Source organism: Emys orbicularis, chromosome 5, assembly GCF_028017835.1.
Source record: "Emys orbicularis isolate rEmyOrb1 chromosome 5, rEmyOrb1.hap1, whole genome shotgun sequence".
Lineage (NCBI taxonomy): Eukaryota > Metazoa > Chordata > Testudines > Emydidae > Emys > Emys orbicularis.
Window position 1 is genome coordinate 72,256,565 of NC_088687.1, and position 23,565 is coordinate 72,280,129.

Here is a 23,565-nt window from a genome sequence, read left to right on the forward strand (position 1 = left end):
TACTTACTACCTAAATAGAATGAAACTTTTTAGAACATCTCCAAGACTGTTTGTATTATGGAAAGGATGTAAGGTTCAGTAATGTCATCTCACAAACTATCTGACTGGATTTCTGGTTGCATTAAATATGCTATGAGGTGGTCAAGGTAGACTCACCATCCATGATCAGAACTCACTCCATCTGAGCGCAAGCTATGTCAGCCCATATCACTGTGAAACTTACCCATATCAGACATTTGAAAGGCTGCTACTTGGGTGTCAATGCACACGTTCATGACACTGTGCCTTTAACAGAAGCCTTCCATAATTGTTTTAACTACTTCAAGCTCCTACCTCCGTAATATAATAGTTGTTTGGGAGTCACCATCAGTGGAATGTGCACATGGACAATCACTTGAAGTAGAAAGGGAAGTTACTTACATTTACAGAAACTGGAGTTTTTCAAGATGTATTGTCTGTATGCACATTCCACATCCCACCCTTGCATCCGTTCTTCAGAGTCCTATCGTAAGAGATTCTGTAGTGAGAAGGAACTGAAAGGGGGTGGTCGTCCTTTGCTCTTATATGCCCTCGCAGCAGAGCACAAGAACTGAAAAGTGCATGCACTCCCTTTAGGTACTGCTGGCCAAAAAGACTCCAATCTCTAGCACGTGAGGTGCATGCCACACCATCAGTGGAATGTGCAAACCATAACACATCTCAAAGAATTCCAGTTACTGTACATGATAAGTAGCTTCCCTTTTCTCTACTACCAAGTCATCTGCTTTGTATCTCCTAAATGTAGCTTTTATTCACTCACCCCATCAGCACATCTCAAGGTTTCTGAAGCAAGTAAAACTTAAAGCAAAGTTTTCTAGGAAGTCTACAGCTCACCAACAAATCTCCCTTTTGCTTTTTTCACATCCAGTTAAAATTGTCAGAATTAACTCTCATTGATGTGATAGTCTCTGCATATTTTAGCAATTTTAACCACTCATTGAAGATGAATAGTGCTACATGAGCTAATTATCTTATATTTAAGAGACTGTGTGATCTACTGGATAAGACAGACACTGGACTGGGACTCGAGAACTGGTTCAACTCCTGTCTCTGCCTTTAGTTGCCGAGTGAGCCTGTGAAAGTCACTACCCTTCCCTGGTCCTCCATATCCCTATCTGTAAAATGGGGATAATGATACTCACTTCCTTTGTAAAGTGCTCTACAAGAGCTAGGTGGTGGTGGCATTATTAATAGCTAAAATATAAGTAGAGTACAACCGAAAGGAAGTTAATACTGTAATAATTAAAAATAAATACTGATTTACTGTCATTATTATTTTAAAACTACTACCTTTACAAAGATGGGGAAATAGTAGGAGAGATTCTGACTCAGGAGACGGTCTCTTCCCCAGCTCTCTGGAATGTACTACACCATCACTTTGAAGGTGCAGAATGCTCTCATTTCCGTGTCTGGGCAGCTTTATTCATGGAACACCCTCCCATTGGTGTCCATGTGAGATTCTCTGCATGTACCATTGTTGAACTAGCTTTTTCTAGTTTCTACTATTCCCAGTGATATTCCACACAGTGAGTCCGATTCTACACCAACTGAAGTTAATGATAAAGCTTCCACTGGTTTCAGGCGTGCAGCATCAAACACTATATGTGTATAGAGAATATGACTCAAATTAGCAGAATCTGCCCAAATAGGGAGAACTTTAACTTTGCCTGTTGTGTGAGGAGCAGAATTTGAGAGTTGAGGAGCCGTACTGCATTTTTTACAATGAGCAGCTGAATTGATTCCAGAAATATAGTGGATCCTTCTTGTTGCTTTGTGTTGCAATGCAGATTCTAGAAAACCAGATAAACCAATACCTGTGAAAGAAATGGCTCATAAGCAAGCAAATTTCAACTGCTGCTGAATGCAGGCAGTCAGAACATGCACAAGAACTGAGTAAAGTGTGAGGAAGTTGACAAACTATGAAAACCTGTGTTAGTATGTGGGGTACTCGAAAATTTGAGGTGGATGCAGTTTCAGCAATGTATTGAAATATTTTGATGCTACACATATCCTATGTGTTATATAGCTAGTGTTCGACTGTGACTAAAAACCTTACAATGCAAATTCAGTGAGTCCTAGATGTTTATAGGTCAATAATAATGAAATAGGAGCAGAGATCTCCATAAATTCATACAGCTGAGAGACTGTGAAACAGGTTTTTCTTGTCACTGTTCTGTTCTATCTGCCTAATGTGTTTTACACTCCTTTCTCTGTCTAGACGGAAATCAGGCTGCATCACAAATCTCTTCAGACTGTTTTGTGAATTAATAACTAGTCAGATTACTTAGGGCCAACATCACAGTTTGTCAAATTACCTGCTCTGTACTTCTTTCTTTGACATTTTGACTTTATGCTGATTGAATCCTTCAAAGAACAGTCTGCTTGGGGATAAAAAAAAAAAAAAGCCCATAGAGGCATTTGCCAGCTGTTGATGCTTTGGTCATTACTCAGCTGTCTGGAGCCAGCCACAAACTGTATTGAATTACTGTAAGACAATTGTCTAAAGGCATGTAAGAAGAAAACTATATAAAATAATTTCTTACATTTCCAGAAAATTGCTGCACATAAAATCTTTCAAAGCACAATGCTGCATAATTTGACCAAAAACCTCTGAGAAGATAGACATCACTTATCTTGGATCATGCATTCTAGGTTTCATGTTTTGCTACAGTAGCCCAAGGGTGCATGATAAGAAATAGCCCTGTACAACATTTCCAAATATGGCTGCATTAAGTTTGAAACTGAGAAGGTAATGCAAATGTAACAGTACTGCCCCAAAATTCAGCCTTTTCTTTCTGATAGTTGGTGAAACTTAAAATACAACCAATTCTCAGTAAATAAGTATACACATTATAGGGCAGATCTCAGCTGGAGTAGCTCCACCCAAGTTGAAAGAGCTATCTCAATTTACACCAGCTAAGGTTCTGGCTCTTCACTGTGTAAAAGAAAAGAGAACATGAGGTCAACAGCATCTAAATTCAGAGGGGTAACTCGACATTCAGAAATGAAAGGTAAATGTAAAATAAACTAAAGCTATCACTAGATTAGAGCGAGAAACTATAATTGGATTAGAGATAATAGAAGCCCAGCTTTCCCTGCTACTCTGATCCACCTCCCTAGTTACACTACCTCAGTTTTCTTCTGTCAGCTGTCCTCTGCTACCCCAGTATATCTGCAGTATTTTGTATTCTGTCCTTGTCCTTATCATACTGCTCAGGCTGTGCTGGCATTTTGTTGCTTCCCAGTCCCAGGTTAGCTCACTAGTTCTTTATATTCTTAGGGACTTTATAATTGGAAATACGTGTTATAGCAATTATTGTAAAGTATTTATAACCTGTTAGCATGTTTTTATAGTCAACTGTCAATTACAAGTTATGCTGCAATACAGGCTCTGACACACACATATATATTTAGTTTTGTATAACAAATGTACAGCTCTGTATTTTCAGAATGTTCTCAACTCTTTGTGAAATCCAAAAATGTAAGATTATTCCATCCCCATGCACATTAGGCATAATGGAGTTACTCTCTGCACAGGTTGAGACAGTGGCAAAGTAGGAGAGAGAAATCTTACAACAAACTCTCTTCTCCTCACCCAAAAACTGATCATCGCAAGAGCATTGGTGGCTAATTCCTAGGGGGTGACTTTTTTTTCCTATGCTGCCACCAAAAAAAACCCTTATTTTGTCTTGATTAAAATATTCATGAATTAAGTTGTTTCCAGGGGTAGTTTGGCAGAGGATGCTTGGCATGGTTAAAACATATTGTCCTATCTGGTAAAGAGCCCAACACCACTAAGAATCTGTATTCTCAGTTTTCTCAGAATGAACAGCCGTTTTCTCATTCTGGTGCTCATAAGGTATCAGGCCCCTAAACTATACCATTTTGCTAACCATCACACCTCTCCTCAGTTAAGTTCTGACCAAATATTTTGTGGCTCCTATCCCATGAACTATCTCCAGAGTTAGTCAGTGCTGCATGTCTTCTGAAATCTTAACACTACATCTTTCAACTGGTGTAAAGCTTTAATCTCTAATTTTAGAGCCCATGAGAATACAGGCTGAAATCACTCTCTGGAACTGCTGTGTAGGTGGGAGTGAGGTGCAGCAATAGTGATCAGAATTCCCTACATAAAAGAGAAGGCGTCAACTAACTTTTTCATTATTTTCATTACCAAATGTTCAGAGTTTTCACAAGACTGAGCTGATATTATCTATTGTTTTTATTTGAGGCTCCTCTTTGTCTCTGCTGGAACTCTGTGGTTTCTCGTCACACTCAATTTAATTCTGATCTACACTTACTTGTTCCTCCCTGCCTTCCAGACAGATTCCCAATTTACTAGAGGGGACCTGTTGAGTGCATTGCTTTCTTAATCTGCGGTGGCTCAGGGCATAAAGGACCAAGACTAGAAATAGGAGACAGGTTTACATCTGACAGGTTTTTCACAGTGCAGAAAATGACCACTGTGCTTACCCACTCTTTTTTTTTTTTTTTAAATGGCAAACTCTGTTGTGGCTTTGGAACTATGAAATCCATAGAGCTGTTGCTCTATACATTGCATCATGGCCAAAAACTCTGTTTCCCAGGATTACGTGTGCATCACAATGGAGGAAGCTGAAGATCAAAGTTGAAAATCAAAGCTGCAGATCAAAGAAAAGTGTCACCTTTCATGTGATGCGCGCACACACATTCTGGGAAGTAAATGCTCATCTCTGAAAAACACTACATCAGGGAGAAATTAGTAAAAATGCTCCAGAACCAGAACACTAAAAACAGAAATACCAACATGGACGTGGGTAGAGCTTTGTTCCCTAAAGATCTAATAGAAAATATACTAATTGCAGACATGGTGGTCAGAGGTGAGGGGTTTCTTAGCTACATTTAGTTCTCCCTTATGACGATTCTGTCTCACAAGCAATAAATGAAAAAAGATCAACCTGTGAAATACAACCCTTCTTGTTATCCAACTGACAAAATAATCAAGTGCTTGCTTGCCTCAGCATTTTACATGTTTCAGCGAACAGAATGCTTTTGTATTCATTTAGTCAAGTGTTAAATATGTTCAAGGCCTTGAGAACAGCATTTCAGAGCTGCTGTCTGGAACACATTTCTGTGATGAAATTATTTGTCAGCTGATGATTGCTGGAAATAGAACAGACATTATTTACTTCAAATCACCGGATTTTATTTAACACAGCAACAGGGAAAGAAATAATTGCACAAGATCAGTATTTAAAACTTAACTAAATACACAGAGAACTAGCTATCCAGCTTCTATTATGGGAGTTATTTGCCTAATTCCTACATACAATGAACTTATATTTTACTCCAGTGTTTTATACAAATATTTGCTAATAAAACCTTTTGCAAGAATTCTTGGTGGGACAAAAACAGTCGTGGTTTTGGGGAACAAATCTACTGACACCAATGGCAGTTTGCTTACCCCTCAAATATCTTTTAATTAGACAGATGCTCTTAGAGATTTTTGAAGCTACTGTGACCTAGCTTTGGTCAGTTTTCTCATGATTTTGTCATAATGGAACATCAAAAATACACAATTCTATTTGACTGTCCAATCACCCAGCCTAGAAATAGTCAGTTTGTAAAATATAGTAATTACTGTTACCTTATACGAGATTTATTATTAATGCAATATAGTATTTGCAAATATTTTACTGAAATAGATAAAATGTATCATGGTAGAATACATAGTAAACTAAATCAATCCATTATTGAGAAGTAAATTCTCAGTGCTTCCCTTGTTAATCACTTTAAGAAATTGTATTGTTATATAAGCACTTACAGAAATAAACAGGAGTACTTGTGGCACCTTAGAGACTAACAAATTTATTAGAGCATAAGCTTTCGTGGGCTACAACCCACTTCTTCGGATGCATATAGAGTGAACCATATATTGAGGAGATATATATACACACACATACAGAGAGCATGAACAGGTGGGAGTTGTCTTATGTATGTGTGTGTATATATATCTCCTCAATATATGGTTCACTCTATATGCATCCGAAGAAGTGGGTTGTAGCCCACGAAAGCTTATGCTCTAATAAATTTGTTAGTCTCTAAGGTGCCACAAGTACTCCTGTTATTTTTGCGGATACAGACTAACACGGCTGCTACTCTGAAACCTACAGAAATAAAATAATTCTGCTAGATGGCTAGTATCTTTGTGTCCAGTAACACATGAGTGACAAATGTGGTGTTTGCCATTTTCATTTGTTATACCGAAATACTCAGTACTTGGAATTCTTCTGTTCATTAACAGGAAACTAAGCAGCATGGTTTTCATATCAAATTCCATTCCAACGGATTGTTACATCCTTCTGGATTCATGTGTAGTTAACAATATAGCATACAGTTACTTAGACTGTTCACTTCCTAAAACATACCAAGACTCGGAAAAGTCTGACCTCAGAAGTTCAAAACGACGCTTGTGTTACCCATTACTTACCTGATAAGACCTTTCATGAGTCATTAATCTTCATCTGGGTAAGATAAAATCCAGCATGCTACAGTACAACCAGACACCTTTACTACAATTACACAGAATGACTGTTCTGTGCTGCCAAAAAAAAAAAAAAAGTGTTCTACTGTCTGGAAAAATAAAAATAAAATTCTATGCCAAACTTTTAATTAGTCATTCATTTTCAGCCTGTCTCCAACACAGGAAGTCTTTGGATACATGATAATTTTAAAAAGGAAAAATCATTTAATTTTGATTGAGACGTTGGTTTGCTGCCCTCAATGAAACTTTAAGAATGACTCCCAAAGCTTCATTATTTAACCTAAGAGAAGGCTTTAGTAAATGACCCAGCCTTACTGCTCTTTTCCATACACTAATTCCCATATGAAATTCAATATTCTGCTGCTTTTTCCAACTCTGTGGGTTGTCAGTTGTAGTATTTGGTAATCAGATGAATATACAGAGTTCTACATTAGAGTGTAAAATTGTTTCCTTTGAAGCAGGGTCTTTTCAAAATGTGGTATGTGTTTAATAGTCGATGACCTGTGTGGAGGGATGGGGAGGTGTTATAAAATGGGTGTTATGAAAGGAAGCTTTTAAGGCTGGGTCTACACTACAAACTTATTTTGGTATAAGCAACTCTGTCACTCACGGGTGTGAAAAATCCACACCCCTGAGTGATGCAGTTATACCAACCTAATCCCCACTGTAGACAGCACTATGTCAACAGGAGAGCTTTTCCTGTTCACATAGCTACTGCCTCTCGTGGAGGTGGATTAATTGCGCCGACAGGAGAAGCTCTCCCATTGGCGTAATAGTGTTTTTACTGAAGTGCTACAGCTATCCAGCTGCACCATCACAGCATTTTAAGTGTAGACCTGCCCCAATTGTCTAGAGCAGCCTTAGAATGAAACTATCCATGAGAACTGTGCAAAATCAGGATTATTTAAATCTGCTTCCAGAAACTATTGTAGAATTATTAGGGCTGTAGATTAATCGCAGTTAACTCACGCTATTAACTTAAAAAAATTAATCGTGATTAATCACGTATTGCAATCTGCAAGCAAAAAAGCGTAGATATGACTTGGATTAAAGTATGCAAGCTGTGTTTGCATATGGAAACTGGATAGTTAGATTATTTACATATGCAAAGGCAATTTGTGGACAAAAATCAGCTTTTATGTACACAGATATGGGTGGGGAAAAAACTTTGGGCATGAAAAATGGTTAGATTTAGGCCCCTTTGAAAACAGATTTATTGAGCTATCTGTTTAGGATGTACAACCATTTTTAAAGCAATATACTTTGAGTGATTAGCGGTTGAGCCTTAGCTGTCTGTCTCATAATGCACTGAAATATTTAAATGCACATCTCCGTGTACAGCATCTTACGTAGCTGATCATTGGTTTGTTCCTCTCTATTCATTTCTAGAAGAGATATGTACATTAGTAATTGCAGAGACTTTTCCTGAAGATGCAGGAACCTTCACATGCACAGCAACAAATGAATATGGGTCAGTGACAAGCAGTGCACAACTTACCGTCTGCTCAGGTATGTGTCAAAAGGACAGAAGAACTGTATATTGCTGTTCTTAGCTAGTCTAACGTATATGACATCTGGGCAGTTATCTGGTTACTTCCTTTGTAGAAAATAGTTGCTGCAAGACAGAGATTTTGTTTAGGCAACTTCTTGCTGCATCTCCTGTTCAATCTCTGTGTGAGTCTTCCCACATCTTCCAGCACTGACTGATTATGTTCTGAGTCTGAAAGCTGTCCTTAATGGAGATGTGGGAAGGCTATTGCATTTATCCTCAAAAGACATTTAAAAAGGAGCCATACGGACTCCTATAAATCTTTTCCAGAAATCCAGCTGCTAATAGAGAGGGTCAAGTACTATCAAGTAGCTGCAGCTGAATCAGAGTTGCCTCTTCATGCAGCAATGCAGACAGACATGTGAACACTCTTTTAATGTGCTTAGTGAGCCTAAAAAAACACAGGGGAATAAAATAAACAAAAAGATGTTATTTAAGCAGCCAAAGTGTTAATGAAAGGGATGATTATAAAGCAATATGAACATGAAAAAGTAACATCACAAGGGAATTATGAAGAAAATATCAAGTAGAAATGGGATTGAATAAATAGAACCCTAAAGAATAAATAGCTGGAGTAAAATGTGTGAAAGCCAGAAATCAAACTGGTCAAAAGGCTGTTATTTGTTTAGGTTAGATATTAGGAAAAGCTTTCTAACTATAAGGGTAGTTAAATTCTGGAATAGGGCTCCAAGGGAAGCAGTGGAATCCCCATCACTGGAGGTTTTTAAGAACAGGTTAGATAAATATCTGTCAGGGATTACTTGGTTCTGCCTCAGCACAGGGGGCTCAGCTGGATGACCTCTCGTCATTTCTATGATTCTGTGATTTATGTTCATTAAAATGTGCCTGTTACTCTCTTGATACAAGAAATAATTTTTTTTTAAGGAACTTAAACTTAAGTCTATTGAAAAGTTCTCAGTACTAAAACCAGCAACCCACAAAAATTAATCCAATCCATACCATCTTTATTACCCCCCTGTTAGAGCACGCTTCTTAGTGGGTCATGTAGGGAATTTTTTCTTGCAACTAAGTCAAATGACTGAGATGCTAGGAAACCTCAGTTCTATTTCCAGCTCTGTCACTGGTGTCCAGTGTGACCTTGGGCTAATCACACACATTTTTGAGGCTAATGTGTCTCATCCATAAAGTGGGAAAAATATCTACCTAGTTGATGGATGAAGCTATATTACGAAGTGTGTTGCCATACTCTGATGGAATGCACCAAATGGAACAAAATTTTAGTTTGTTTCTTAATAATAATTTTTATTTATGCAAGATAGGTTTAGAAAAATAATGTAACCAAATTTAGACAGATTCCTTAACATCAGAACTCTGAGGCTAGATGGCAGCAGAAGCAAAAAGAAAATAGATGAAATTATGCTGACAAAAATGAAAATAAAATCCTTATATTTTGTGTAAAATTTAAAACAGAAATGCAGGCAGTTAAGTTTTGGAGTATACTAACCACTCACATGTATGTTGTTGAATATGTGCAGTGAATGCTAACAAAATTCCAGCGCAGGCAATTCATTCAGGTGGCTGTCCTTGAATAACTGTAAATCATTCATTCTTAACTAGCAACTATTCCACCTGCATCATGGGTAGTTAGGAAATGAATAGTCAGTAGCATATCTAATTTGGCGTGAATATTTGTGAGAGCTTCAGAAAGAATATCCAGCTGGCGTAGCTATGATATATAACAAAAGTGAAGTGATCTCACTGTTAATGAACTAAAAGCACACTGTGCATATGTGTTGAAGTATCTGTTATGTAGTTTGAATATGACTTGTTGGACAGGGATTATCTTCCTTTTTGTTTTAGCCAACTCTGAAAGCTCTAGCCATGAGCTGTCAACAAGAGAATCCAACAGTGATGATTTCCAACATTTCCCACCTCCCCCTCCAGTTCTTGAGATTAGTTCTCTTGAGCTTCCTCCAAAGAAGCATACAGAGAGCCAACAGGTGAACAACACAGAATTTAGACCCAACATAGCAGCCGTTCAGTTACAGCTCAACTCTGCTGAGAAGAAAACCAATGGCATCCATCCCAGTCATGAAGCAAATGGAGTGATTAACAGCAAAGCTAGTAGTGATAAATCTGCCCCAGCTCCAGATGTCCTGCTTTCACCCACAAAGGAACCACCACCAGTCCTTGCCAAACCAAAGCTGTGAGTATTTCTGCATGGTTTTTATTCTTCCTTTCTAAATTGCTGGCTGTTGAAAGCAAACCTTCTGCCCTAGAACCATTGTGTGTTTAAACAAATAATGGCCAGAACTGTGACTATACCTCGATTAATGTGTCTTTCTCATTGATATGGATTAAATTCCAAGCAGCTGAGTACAAGAAGACCCATGTAGTTCATTTTAAAATCATACCAAATGAAAGGATATTACAACTTTTGTTATTCTTGGTATATTACGTTAAAGCCGCAAAACAAAAGAAATTCAGGTTAATGGCTGGTGTTCTAGTCCTTTTATTCAATCACGTGTACCTAATTGTACCTAAACTCGGGGAAAAATTTTATTGACTTCAGTAGAAATCAGTGAGAGTTTTCCAGGGTAAGTGCTGCAGGGCTTGTTCTAATGTCCAAATTTTTTCCAATTGTGTGTCTGTTTTCATCAGCCATGCAAAGCCTTGTGTCTACCGGGTGCTGTGTTTCATAGGTTTTTTGCTACAATGGGTATGGTGACTTGTGAATTTACAGCTGGCCAAAACCAAAAGAACCATTCTCATCAATGGCCTGTAACAAGGTACTAATGAGGAGAAGTAACGCATTGAGAACCATTGGTAGAATCAAGTGAGTGATATTTGGTTTCTGCTTATGTTCAATAGTCTATAAAAACGATAAATTTATATTTAACTATAAAGATGATACAGCTAAAAAGAAGTAGCAATGATGTGGTTCAGTGGTTTATGAATGCAGAGGAGACTTACTGCTTCAATGAAATATTGATAACATTATTTGTAGTGGCTTGTCCAAAATAATGTGTGTTAACTGTTTTCAGGTGACTGTAAGTAAGAGAAACTTAAGCACTAGTGATTAGCAGGCTACAACAGCTGTTCTTACCTTAATGAAGTTTAAAATCCTTCAGTATTTAGTTCATGGTCAGAACTATTACTGGTATATTAAAAACATAATCTTCCTAATTATTTTCTGCATGTCTATGAAAAGCAGACAAAACAGTTCTGTGGTCATTAAAAGGAGGATGAGTGGCTTAGGCACAAGTTTTTAGAATGACATCATGATTCTTTTTTGAGCCAGAATTTCATCACACAGTTCAGGTGCAGAAGAACTTGGCTTTTTGTTTTTACAGTTACACACTAATTGGTGTGGGTGTGCTTGTGGATATGTATTTGGAGGAGGGAAGGGCTATACTGAAATTCAGAAGATGACATGTTCTAGCTGCAGACTCTAACTGAATATTCACATTATGGTATCAATACAAAATCCAGGAATTTAAAGTCATTATAAGAAAAACTTCTGTTAAATCTAAAATTTTTGTAAGCCTACTAAAATAAATCCTTCATCTTATGAAATATGTTCTCAGCATACATCTCCTCATATGTTTACAGTATAGTTTCCATTGTTCTAGTTTCCCTTCCTTTGTAAGTGGCAGGATCCACTGAGGACAGAGACAAGCATTAGAGGCAATCTGTCCTGCCCGAAATGAAATGTGAAAAAGTAAGAGCAGACTTGAGCTGCTCCCTCACACCTTCTCATGCTCAAACCCAGAGCATGCTAAAGTGTCCCGGGCTTAAACATCCTGTTTAAACTCAAGACCCTACCAGGCCCGTGTTATTCCAATGCCTACAGTCCAGAGCAGGCTACCGCAAGAAGAAACCACCTAGCCTAGCCATCAGAGGTTAGGCCTTCTGAATCCAGCCCTCTCTTCCACAAGAGAGAGATTGTCTCATTTGTGGAGGAAAAAGTATTACCCTTAACTTTGGATTTGTGCCATCCCCCAATACTTAGTTCCCCTCAGCAGGGATAGAACTTCTTCTGCCACTGCCACGTGCCTAAAGTTGTGACCCTGTGAAACAAACAACAAGTCAGTGAACCATGACACCAGGCATACTGAGCAAATAGGCTGTACCTGTGAAAGAGGAAACCAGCACAATTGCTTTAAAGTCCAAGTGTGCCTGTGCAATGTGAATGTGTGCAGTTGTTTTTAAATCCTGGATGAGATGCTGTGCTGTACTAAGAGAGGAGCAGAGATCTTGCAACGTAGGGGGAGAGGAGGGGCTAAAGTGGCTGTAAGACACCTTTACACCCTGCTGATTCTGCCCTGCTCTGGGGGCCAAAGTGGTCCCCAGCATAACTTAGACAGCATTGGGAGCTGCCTATGGCGGCAGTGCACCCTAGAATCTGTGCAGCACTATATTCTGCAGCTACAGTCTTCATGCCCCTACCATCCGGGCTCCTACACCAGGGTTTGCAAGAGCGTCCACCAAAAACAGCCTGCAGCTGGCTGCATTGCTTTCTGCACAGGGAGAATTCTCCACCAGTCAGATTCAGGGCTTTTAGAGCGCTTTACATCCCTCCAACTCCTTTACCCAGCATACAAGGGTCAGAGTGGGAGTGAGAATGTACCGACACAAACAGATAACACGCTACAGTAACGTGATGTACAACCTGCAACCACACACAAACAGAGAGGAATGAGGCAATAGAAGTCAGCATGCAATAACCCAAAAGAAAAGGGGAGAGAGGTGATATTTTCATGGCCAGGGAAGGGGAGCATTGCAGGAAGAGGCCTATTTCCAGCTGGTGCCACCTTTTACAAGCAGTACTCGGCCACCTCCTGGACAATTGCTGCGCTACTTAGAGATATTGGGATTGATCAATCGTAGCCCCCAGAGCTACAACTGGTCTCCAGGAGCTCTGACACTGCCCAAAGGAATTTGGCCCACCCTCTTGGCCCTTGCCCTGCTCACTAAAGATTAATATTTCCTGAGATACTGGGCTCTCCTGTGCATTTATGCACCCATCCCTCTTCACCTCAATTAAATAGAGGTAGACCATAAATAAAATCCAGACTACCAAAAACCTGTGTCTAATCAGTAACCTCACACCGAAAAGTATGGTTTAATTGTTCAGATCTGAAATAATTGTATTCAAATGACTACTTTGGGCAGACTGTGCATTTTTTTAATCCGCATTCAACATCAGTGCCACTGGAGAGGAACTAACCACCACAGAAATACAAGAAATACCAGAGATTAGTAGAGCGCAGTGAGGAAAAACGCTTTCCCAGAATTATAGCTTTTCCCCCTTACATTCATGTCCCATTTCTCCAGTCCAGATGAGTTGATCTCACCCTGTCTTATATCCTGGGCTTGTGGCACTATAGTAAATTAATTCTACAAAACTGTTACCCAACAGCTAACATGATTATTTCATTTTCCAATGCCGTTGGATTTATAGTATTCACAAGCAAAAATCTCACATTCTCTGAAGCCCAATATATATTCCCAGAAAAAGAAATGTTCTGATGAAAATGAGGTTGGGAGTATGTATCAATAATGCAAGAATAACCGACTCATTACAAGGATGTTGTAATTATCCTAGAACCAAATGTTACAAACTCAGGAAATTCAGACTTAAAAGAAATCCAAACAAGATATAAAAAATGCACTCTTAAGAGAGACAAGGTGGGTGAGGTAATAGCTTTTATTGGATCAACTTCTGTTGGTGAGAGAAACAAGCAACTCTTGGTTGGAAGTTGGTCCAATAAAAGCTATTACCTCACTCACCTTGTCTCTCTAATATCCTGGGACCAACATGGGTACAACAACACTATTAAGGCACTGACATTAAAAGACACTTTTTTTTTTCTCCTTCATGATATCACTACAGGACAGAGTTGGGTATCTTAGCTGTGCATTTCTTACCTTAATATGTTTGGATTTCTTTTAAGTGTAACCTTTACTCTGAATTTCCTGGGTTTGTAACTCTTGGGTTTGGGATAATTACAGAATCCCTGTAATGTTTTTTTATTCTATGTTACTGACACATACTCTCAACATCAACACCACCTTAATGCAGGTTTTTGTTTGTGTGGGGGCTTTTTGGCAGGGAATTTCCTTAATGTGTTTAAATTTATTGAAAATGACATACACTAGCACTAAATAAGAAACCCAAAGAGTATGCTACCCTGCAATATTTTTAACATCTTGATGATATGTAGTATTAATCTTAAATTGTTGTTTTTTATTATGTCACTTTTGAGAAATGATTCATCAGTACAATAAACTAGCCAGAGTAAACCAAGCCAGTTGATTTAGGTTTACACTTGCTTTGCGTCACCAGGGAAGCCCAAAGCAGCCGAAGTGTACTGGTGAATCTGGCCCTTAATTTGCAATTGACTTATGGGTTTCAAGATCTATATTAGTAAGACTGGTGCTATGTTAAAGGGGAGGTAGGAGAGAGCTCAGTCCCTGAGTCCCAATATCTCGAGATAGTAAGGGCTCCCCATGGCTCCTGCCTCAGTTTCTCCAGCAGTACTACCTCAGTGTGCAGTGGTGCCGAGGAAGTAGTGCTACAGGAAGTCTTTCAAGAACTGATATCCAAGCTAGTATGCAGTCACAGAATCTCTGAAGAGCAATGACAATTGGGCCCAGTATTCTGTCAATAAGTACTTTGGTTACCTGTGACCACTCTCCTTCATAGAATCACTTCCTTCCTCTACAGCTAATTTGCATGATGTTGATTGGTAGTTACCTCTGGCGTCACAATAGCTCCATTTAAAATTGATCTACATTTTTGACCTGTCTGTCTGGCTAACCTATATAATCATAGCAATTGGATTCACTTGTTAATGGTTTATTTTAATAACCTAATTTCTTCAAATATAACCTGTGCATAAGATTTCAATTAATTTTAACTATATGAAAAGTTTGAAGTGGAATCCATTTTGAAGCACTTGGAGGAGAGGAAGGTGGTCAGGAAGAGTCAACATGGATTCACCAAGGGCAAGTCATGCCTGACCAACCTGATTGCCTTCTATGATGAGATAACTGGCTCTGTGGATATGGGGAAAGCAAAGGATGTAATATATCTTGACTTCAGCAAAGCTTTTGATACGGTCTCCAACAGTATTCTTGCCAGCAAGTTAAAGAAGTATGGATTGGATGAATGGACAATAAGCTGGATAGAAAGCTGGCTAGATTGTCGGGCTCAATGGGTAGTGATCAACAGCTCGATGTCTAGTTGGCGGCCGGTATCAAGAGGAGTGCCCCAGGGGTCAGTCCTGGGGCCGGTTTTGTTCAACATCTTCATTAATGATCTGGATGATGGGATGAATTGCACCTTCAGCAAGTTCACAGATGACACTAAGCTGGGGGGAGAGGTAGATATGCTGGAGGGTAGGAATAGGGTCCAGAGTGACCTGGACAAACTGGAGGATTGGGCCAAAAGAAATCTGGTGAGGTTCAACAAGGACAAGTGCAGAGTCCTGCACTTAGGAAGGAAGAATCCCTTGCACCGCTACAGGCTGGGGACTGACTGGCTAAGCAGCAGTTCTGCAGAAAAGGACCTGGGGATTATAGTGGACAAGAAGCTGGATATGAGTCAGCAGTGTGCCCTTGTTGCCAAGAAGGCCAACAGCATATTGGGCTGCATTAACAGGATCAGTGCCAGCAGATCGAGGGAAGTGATTATTCCCCTCTATTCGGCACTGGTGAGGCCACACCTGGAGTATTGTGTCCAGTTTTGGTCCCCCCTCTACAGAAGGGATGTGAACAAATTGGAGAGAGTCCAGCGGAGGGCAACGAAAATAACTAGGCGGCTGGGGCATATGACTTACGAGGAGAGGCTGAGGGAACTGGGCTTCTTTAGTCTGCAGAAGAGAAGAGTGAGGGGGGATTTGATAGCAGCCTTCAACTACCTGAAGGGGGGTTCCAAAGAGGATGGAGCTAGGCTGTTCTCAGTGGTGGCAGATGACAGAACAAGGAGCAATGGTCTCAAGTTGCAGTGGGAGAGGTCTAGGTTGGATATTAGGAAACACTATTTCACTAGGAGGGTGGTGAAGCACTGGAATGGGTTACCTAGGGAGATGATGGAATCTCCATCCTTAGAGGTTTTTTAAGGCCTGGCTTGACAAAGCCCTGGCTGGGATGATTTTGTTGGTGTTAGTCCTGCTTTGAGCAAGGGGTTGGACTAGATGACCTCCTGGGGTCTCTTCCAACCCTAATATTCTATGATTCTAAGTGTCTGCGCTATTCTGTTAGGCTCATTTGGGCAAAAAAAAAGACTGACACAGATGTTAAATTTCTTAAAGAACCCAGTTTTTTAATTAATCTTAACTCATTTACTTGTAAATTCTCAGGCAAACCATTATTACTCTGCACTCAGAGTAAGCGCTGTAAGTTTGGGAAAAATACATTGCATTTTTCGTAGAAAACAATTAGGTTGAATCCCTGCTTTAGGTTCAAAACAGAACTCATTAACTATGGATGTGTGACCAGTTTTCTATAATTTGCATATGAAAAGAGGCATATAAGTGTATAATACTAACTTATCCAAGCTGAGTCCAAAGCAAGAGTTGTCATGCCAAAGAGAGTTACTGTGGGTGTCTTCTGTATAGAAAAGTGTTTTAAAAGCTGCTACAACATGCTTGCTTTCATAGTAACTGATTCTAAGAAATGTAATCCTAAAGCATGATGATGATAGCAGTTGCATCAGTCTGGTGTCAAGTGTATTTAGAATGGAGCTTAATGAGATAAAATATACATCACCTATTAGTTGCTGCTGGGAAAAATCACAGTGCAGGTTAAGTTTCACACCTGGGATGTTGCAGAAGCTATTACTAAACACAGGTCATATCCTATCCTGTAGGAAGCAAGAAGTTAGATAAGAGAGATGGTAGTGCCTACTGCAATGGTCCCAAACTACTTAGATCGCGGCCCCCTTTACCCCTGTCTATCTACACACACACACACACTCACGCCCCTCCCCCCCCTCCCCCCCGGGGCTGGGAGCAGGGCCATGGTCAGGGCCCAAGAGTTAGGGCCAAAACAGGACCGGGGCCACGAGTGGGGCCATGGGGCTGGTACCGCAGCTACGAGCTGGGCCGGTGCCACGGCTGGGCTGGGAGCCAGAGTCCAAGGCTGGGGCCCCAGCTGGGGGCAGGGCCAGAGCAGAGCTGCGGGCAGAGCAAGGCTGGGTGGTGCTCCCTTCCTGCCCCTCGTGGGGGCTGGCCTGAGCCCTGCCGTGCCACCCAGAACATTCCTCATGTGTCATATGTTTGTACAGTACCTAGCAAATGGGACTAGGGCCCTTATTTTTATGATACAAATATCTGAATGATTCTTAACTATTACAAAGATGTCAGTCCCAAATCTCTTGTATGATCTTGTTTGAAACAAATCCATGTCCCTGAAGTGAGTTCTATATGTGGCAATCAGTGTACTTTGTACATAGTTTACTCATTTAAGATTTATTTGGTGAGGCAGAAAGTGGGAGAAGTGGTGGCTTTTTCTTGAGCAGAAAATACCAAAATCATATTTTTCTTTAATTTAAAATGCATGCTATACAATGTTTTGATTCAAACTATTAATAGTTTGAAAGCCAATAAAGACAGCAAAGTACACATAGCAAATAGGACACTGACTAGTGTGCTCTGTTTTGATAAAACATGAAATTCTTTGAGGTTATATGGTCTAAAGCAGTATGTAACCCAGGTCATATATTCCACTGCACTGGACTGGAGTCAAATTTTGTAAACATTTATGGAATATTTGTTCAGTAGCAGGTGGACCATGGGGACAAAGACATGACATTTTTATGGGGAAAATACTAAATCCTTTTAATTACATGGAAATGATGACCATGATAAACAGACAACATTACATACAAAAATAATGTTCTATCCCGGTCTGCTTGTTTGTCTCATCCATCTGTTATGTCTTGCCTTTTTAGACTGCAAGCTCTTTGGAGCAGCGACTCTTTGACTATATGTTACTATCTTAACACAGTGGGGCTCTGACCTGATTTACTTATAGTGCTACTGCAATATAATGTTCAATAACAAGAATAATGATCCAAAACTTGAGGGGGGTTCAAATGAAATGGAAAACAATTTGAATACTAACCTGATCACTCGATCTGTTTACAATACAAATTCCTTTCAATTAAATACCCTTTACTGATTAACACACATGTTTTGTTTTTGCCTTTCCTCTTCTCTCCCTTCCACATTAATGGTAATTTTTAACAAAACTAGAGACACAAAGTATGCTGCAGTACTTGATTAAGTATGTAGAATTTCTGTTACTTGGGTTACTAATCAACATACAGCAGTTGTATAAGTACTAGGTTATATTTTACAAGGAATACTTAACTGATTACATTCAGCTAACAGAACTATCAAGAAAATGATTGATTGTCAAAGGTCATTTTAAAGTGTTTCTTGAACTAAAATAATGATTCTTGACATTGGATCACCATGAAAAGCTGTGTTAGCATCTCACTGTCAAAAGGGGTAATTGTGATATGTAATGCATGTTCACATAAGTGTCTGAAAATTCATACCTAGTTACTGGGGTCCATATTTTGCTATGAAGGTATGTTAATATTTTTTACAAAAAAATAGATATTGGAACAAGGTTGCTGAATATGTTGGGATATTTTATCATCATATGGAAAAAATGATTCAAGCATGTGTGTTATCCATTCAGGTCATTGGGTCTTGAAAGTTCTAAAGTCTGTTAGCTGTACAAAGAAATCTCTTATCTAGAGAATCACCAGATAACTTTAGGCTCCTTCTTTCTTGTAGGTTCCCATAACTTTGTTGGGATAATTTGATGACTTGGAGTAGTATATATAAAAGCTAAATAATTTTAATGAAAGTTCCATATTATTTCAACATAATGGTAGTATGGTGGGACAGGTTCCCATTCCAGTCAGGAAGAGGTTAAAGAGCTCCTCTGGGCACAGTCAGCTCTATCCCAGTATACCTGGGAGGCCTGTCAAACCTGGAAAGGCAAAATATTCACAGAAAGACGACAGATTTATTTTGTATCAAACACTGAAAACTTTTAGTGTAATACAAGATGGGGAGGGGTGAGAGAAGAAAAATGGAGAAAGTTGCTTATCTTGAATATAGTTAGGCATAGTAAGAGTTACTGTACATCAGAGTAGTGATTTCTCCCTTAACTCTCAGTGCCCCAACAAATATTCATTGGGGGGCCAAGCCTGTAAAGTGCCGAAAACCCTCATTAATTTCAATGAGTGGCAAAAGTGCCCAGCACCATGCAGGATCAGGGTCAAAGATCACCAACCAGAATATTATACTAGGCCATATACATACACTGAGAGTCAAAGTCCCTTTTTTTTTATTTTTTTTTTTTTTATTGGGGTTCGTGACACTATACTGAAGCACAGAGACAGTACAGCTCTTCAGTACAAAACATTTCCTGAGAGAAGATTGTGTGTATGCCTCTACATCTATTTCTATTTAGCAGCCTTTCCTTCTGCAGCATTGACTTGTGTCCTGACATTGTGAGCTGCTGAGTTTCCTGAATTCCTATTGAAATCCATGGGATTTTGTTGGTTCTCAGCACATCTCAGGATTGACGTTTTGACATTAATAACAGATTTCCTTAATATGTAAGGGACAAAAATGCTTCTACATAAAGGGTTTAATAGCTTTGCAAACTTCCAAGTATTTACATAGATTTCAATATATTTCATACCACCAGATTTTTCATAGTATTGTTCTGTTCCCAACCCTCCATAATCACCCAACATGCATGTCATTTAGACTATACAGGCTTATCACTATTTTTGGAGAGATGAGGGAGTTATGTTTCCCAGCTGTCTCTGGTCCCAAAACAGGAAATAAATCCCCTGCTACAGCATGAGAGACGAACCTTTTGGGCTTGTTTTGGGAGCAGCAGGGAGTGTGGATATATGAGACAGCCCAGCTGCTGAAGTTTTGGAGCAGGAGCTGCCATTCTGGGCCTCCCTGCAGTTCATAGATTCATATATTTTAAGACCGGAAAGGACCATTGTGATCATCTGATCCGACCCCCCGTATAACACAGGCCAGAGAACTTCCCCGAAAATAATTCCTGTTTGAACTAAAGCCTGTCTCTTAGACAAACCTAGAATCTTGATTTAAAAATGGTCAGTGATGGAGACTCCACTGAGAGCCTTGGTAAATTGTTCCAATGGTTAATTACTCTTACTGTTAAAAACGTATGCCTTATTTTCAGTCTGAATTTGTCTAGCTTCAACTTCCAGCCGTAGGATCTTGTTTTTATATCTTTTTCTGTTAGATTGAAGAATCCATTATCAAATATTCATTCCCCATGTAGAAATTAATAAACTGTTATCAAGTCATCTCTTTACCTTCCCTTTGTTAAGCAGAACAGATTGATCTCCTTGCATCTCTCTCTCTCTCTCTCTCTCTCTGAGCCATGTTTTTTAATCCTTTAATCATTCTTGTGACTCTTCCCTGAACCCTCTCCAGTTTATCAACATCCTTCCTGAACTGTGGACACCAGAACTGGAGACAGTATTCCAGTAGCAGTCACACCAGTGCCAAATACAGAGGTAATAAAACCACCCTATTTCTCTGTTTCTGCATCCAAGGATCACATTCACTCTTTTGGCCTCAGTGTTGCATCTTGTGTCTTTTGTATAGAGTACACAGCAGATAGGTAGGCCACTTCTGATGGAACCTTCATTTTAAATGAAAAATGGATCAAAAAATTCCTAAGGATGAAAGGCTAATCAAACTAAACTTCAATTTAAGAGGCCAAGACAGAAACTGACGAACCCTTCAAGCACATGATGAACTATCATGCCAAAACAGATGCCAATTATATTCAGCAAAGCCACATCTGACTGCAGCAAAAGTCTGCTCCTAAACTTGGCACCTTATTCCTAATTTTGCTAGTTATGATCCGTGTGTAGTAAAATGTGCTGACTTTCAGTGGAAGGGGCAGGGAAAGAAAAAGGAAATAATTTAAGATGAACTGACAGTTTTTAACAAATCAAATCCACAAATACCAAATGGGGAATAACTGGCTAGGCAGCAATACTACAGAAAAAGATCTGGAGGTTATAGTGAATTGCTATTGCAAAAAAAAAAAAAAATAAAGCAAATGTCATTCTGGAATGTATTAACAGGAGTTTCATATATAAGACATGGAGTTAATTGTTCTGCTTCACTCAGCATTGTGAATAAAGTTAATTAGAATTTAGACCGTTTTGCTACTTGTGAAGTGCTTGCAAACACTATATTTTTATAAACTTATTTACAGTTTGTCTTCAAGCAATTTCTTGAGTAGTGGCTGAATTCCTATCAGTGAGGTTCATCGAGTGTGTCATTTCTTCCTAGAAGTATCATCTCAGTCTTCTCCTGGTTAAGGTTCAGTCAAGCTAGCATTCCTCCAAGCCCCTGAACCATCTAGATATTAGTGCAGTCAGGCAACTTTCTTAGCTAGGTCAGTTAAGATGGAGACAGAACTGTGTTTCATAAGCGTACTATTGTCATCATAGCCCACTTCTCTTCAATAACCTTCCTATAAGCCTCCGATGGATATCAAACAGTAGAGGTTACATGCTGGAACCCTGTGGCATGCCACAGGAGAACACCCTAGGAACCAATGAGCCATAACTACCCTCTGGATCTCTCAGAAAGGAAGAGCACCATTTTTACTCAGTATTGGTTGATATTATTGTTTTTTATTTATTTTATTATAGGTTTTATATGTTTAAGCTTGTACAAGCACCTAGAGTCTTGGATAATAGCTTTTAAAACTAACTTTAAATAATTAAAATAAATTGCATTGTCTTTTACTGTAAGTATCTATTGTATGTTCTATTGTATAATGTATACTATATGGTAAAAATAGATAATCTGAAATTCACTGATTTTATTTTTTCCCATGTGTACTCTCTTCAGAATCACTATGCCTGTTGAGAGTCTCATGTCTCTGTCTAACAAAACTTATTGGGAAAGTTCAGCTTATTGCAAAAATAGAAAATATCAGATAAGCCAACCTGCAGTTCACCCCACCCACGCATCTTCCAGCATAGCTCTGCAAATTTAGGCGTCAAATTTGGTCAGGAGGAATTTCTAGGCAGGACACCGTAGTCTATGAAGTTTTAATCAGAACCTTGCATAATAATAAAAGTCTGTTTTTTGTTTTTTGTTTTTCTTTCCCTGAGATACCCCAGTATCCTGTTTTTATTGAAGCCAGATAATGGGCTGATAGCTTCCAGGCTTTTTCCACAGTCATAATAGTACAAGACTTGTTTCCATTTATGTAGTCCCTAGTTTGGTTCATTGCCCACAGACTTATCATTCATTATCTTTCACATTTCTCTACATTAAACTGTATTGTCCATTTTCTGTCCCATATTATGGAATGTTTTCTAGTGTTTAAAACAAGGATTTGGGAGTTGGGTGCTCAGTTCTATTTCTGGCTCTCTTTACTTGCTATGTAACTCTGGGCAACATATGTCTCTGTACTTCATTTTTCTCACTGTAGAATGGGTACAATAGCTATTTGATAGATGTGCCAGAGTTTAAATAATTGAGTTTTTTAGTCACTGAGTAAAAATGGAGACCCTGATTCTACTACCCTTAATCATGCTAAGTAGTCTCTCCACCAGTCCTGTTGATATCAATGGGACTATTCATGGAGTAAGGAACTGTAGAGAACCTGCTGTTAAAGGCCGCTCTAGGCATAAACAAGCTAGGCAGCTGCCTAGGGCAGCAGATTTCAGGACTGCCAGCTGGTTCCTTCCATGGGCAGCAGGGGATGAGGCTGTTGGCTGGGGCTCAGAGGAGCAGGAAGCAGCCCTCAGCTAGCCTGCTGGGGAAGCAGTCCCACCTCCTCCCCAAGGGCTCAAAGAAGCAGGAAGCACACCTCTGCTAGGGAAACTCCCTTGCCTATGGGCTGGGGATGCAGAGTACATGGGGTGAGGGGTGCCTGGGTCCCATTGTGGTTGAGCTGAGCAGCTCCAGACAAAGGGTTAAGGGAGCACAGGGGTACCTAGACCCAGAGGAGACTGGGAATGAGTTGGAGGGGTGGGGGAGGGGGAGTGGGTCCCTGCTGCAAATTTCTGAGAGAGTAGGGGTGGGGCAGCATGTGGAAATTTGCTTTGGATGGCAGCTTGGCTTGAGCAGCCTCTGCCTGCTGGCTGATTACTAGATACCTTCCCCCCAGCCCAGCTGAGCTGGAGGGAAATGCTCTGGTGGAGAGCACTGTATTACACAGTTCAGTACTCAGCCAATAGAGGGCTCCATAATCTCTAGAGTACTGAAAAAAAGAACATCAGGAGATCAGAGAGGACTAGGAGAGAATCAGAGACTCTGAGGGAGCAGTAGAGCTGTCAAAAATCTCAATTTCTGGTTCATGAGAAATTTTGGCTTTCAAAATTTGGTTTTGTTTCATTCTCATCAATTTCACACACAGCACCTGCTCTGAAGCAGCTTCC

At 39.6% G+C, this 23,565-nt stretch overlaps 1 protein-coding gene across 2 annotated transcripts in view; it reads left to right on the forward strand.

Annotated features, from left to right (window-relative positions):
• The window catches only part of PALLD (palladin, cytoskeletal associated protein), a 308,674-nt gene that overhangs the window by 127,504 nt on the left and 157,605 nt on the right, over positions 1-23,565 (forward strand). For both annotated transcript variants that reach the window (XM_065404625.1, XM_065404626.1), the window contains exons 8-9: positions 7,952-8,071; positions 9,933-10,278. In XM_065404625.1, coding sequence (XP_065260697.1) covers positions 7,952-8,071; positions 9,933-10,278 — 466 coding nt within the window. The remainder of the gene's footprint in view (positions 1-7,951; positions 8,072-9,932; positions 10,279-23,565) is intronic.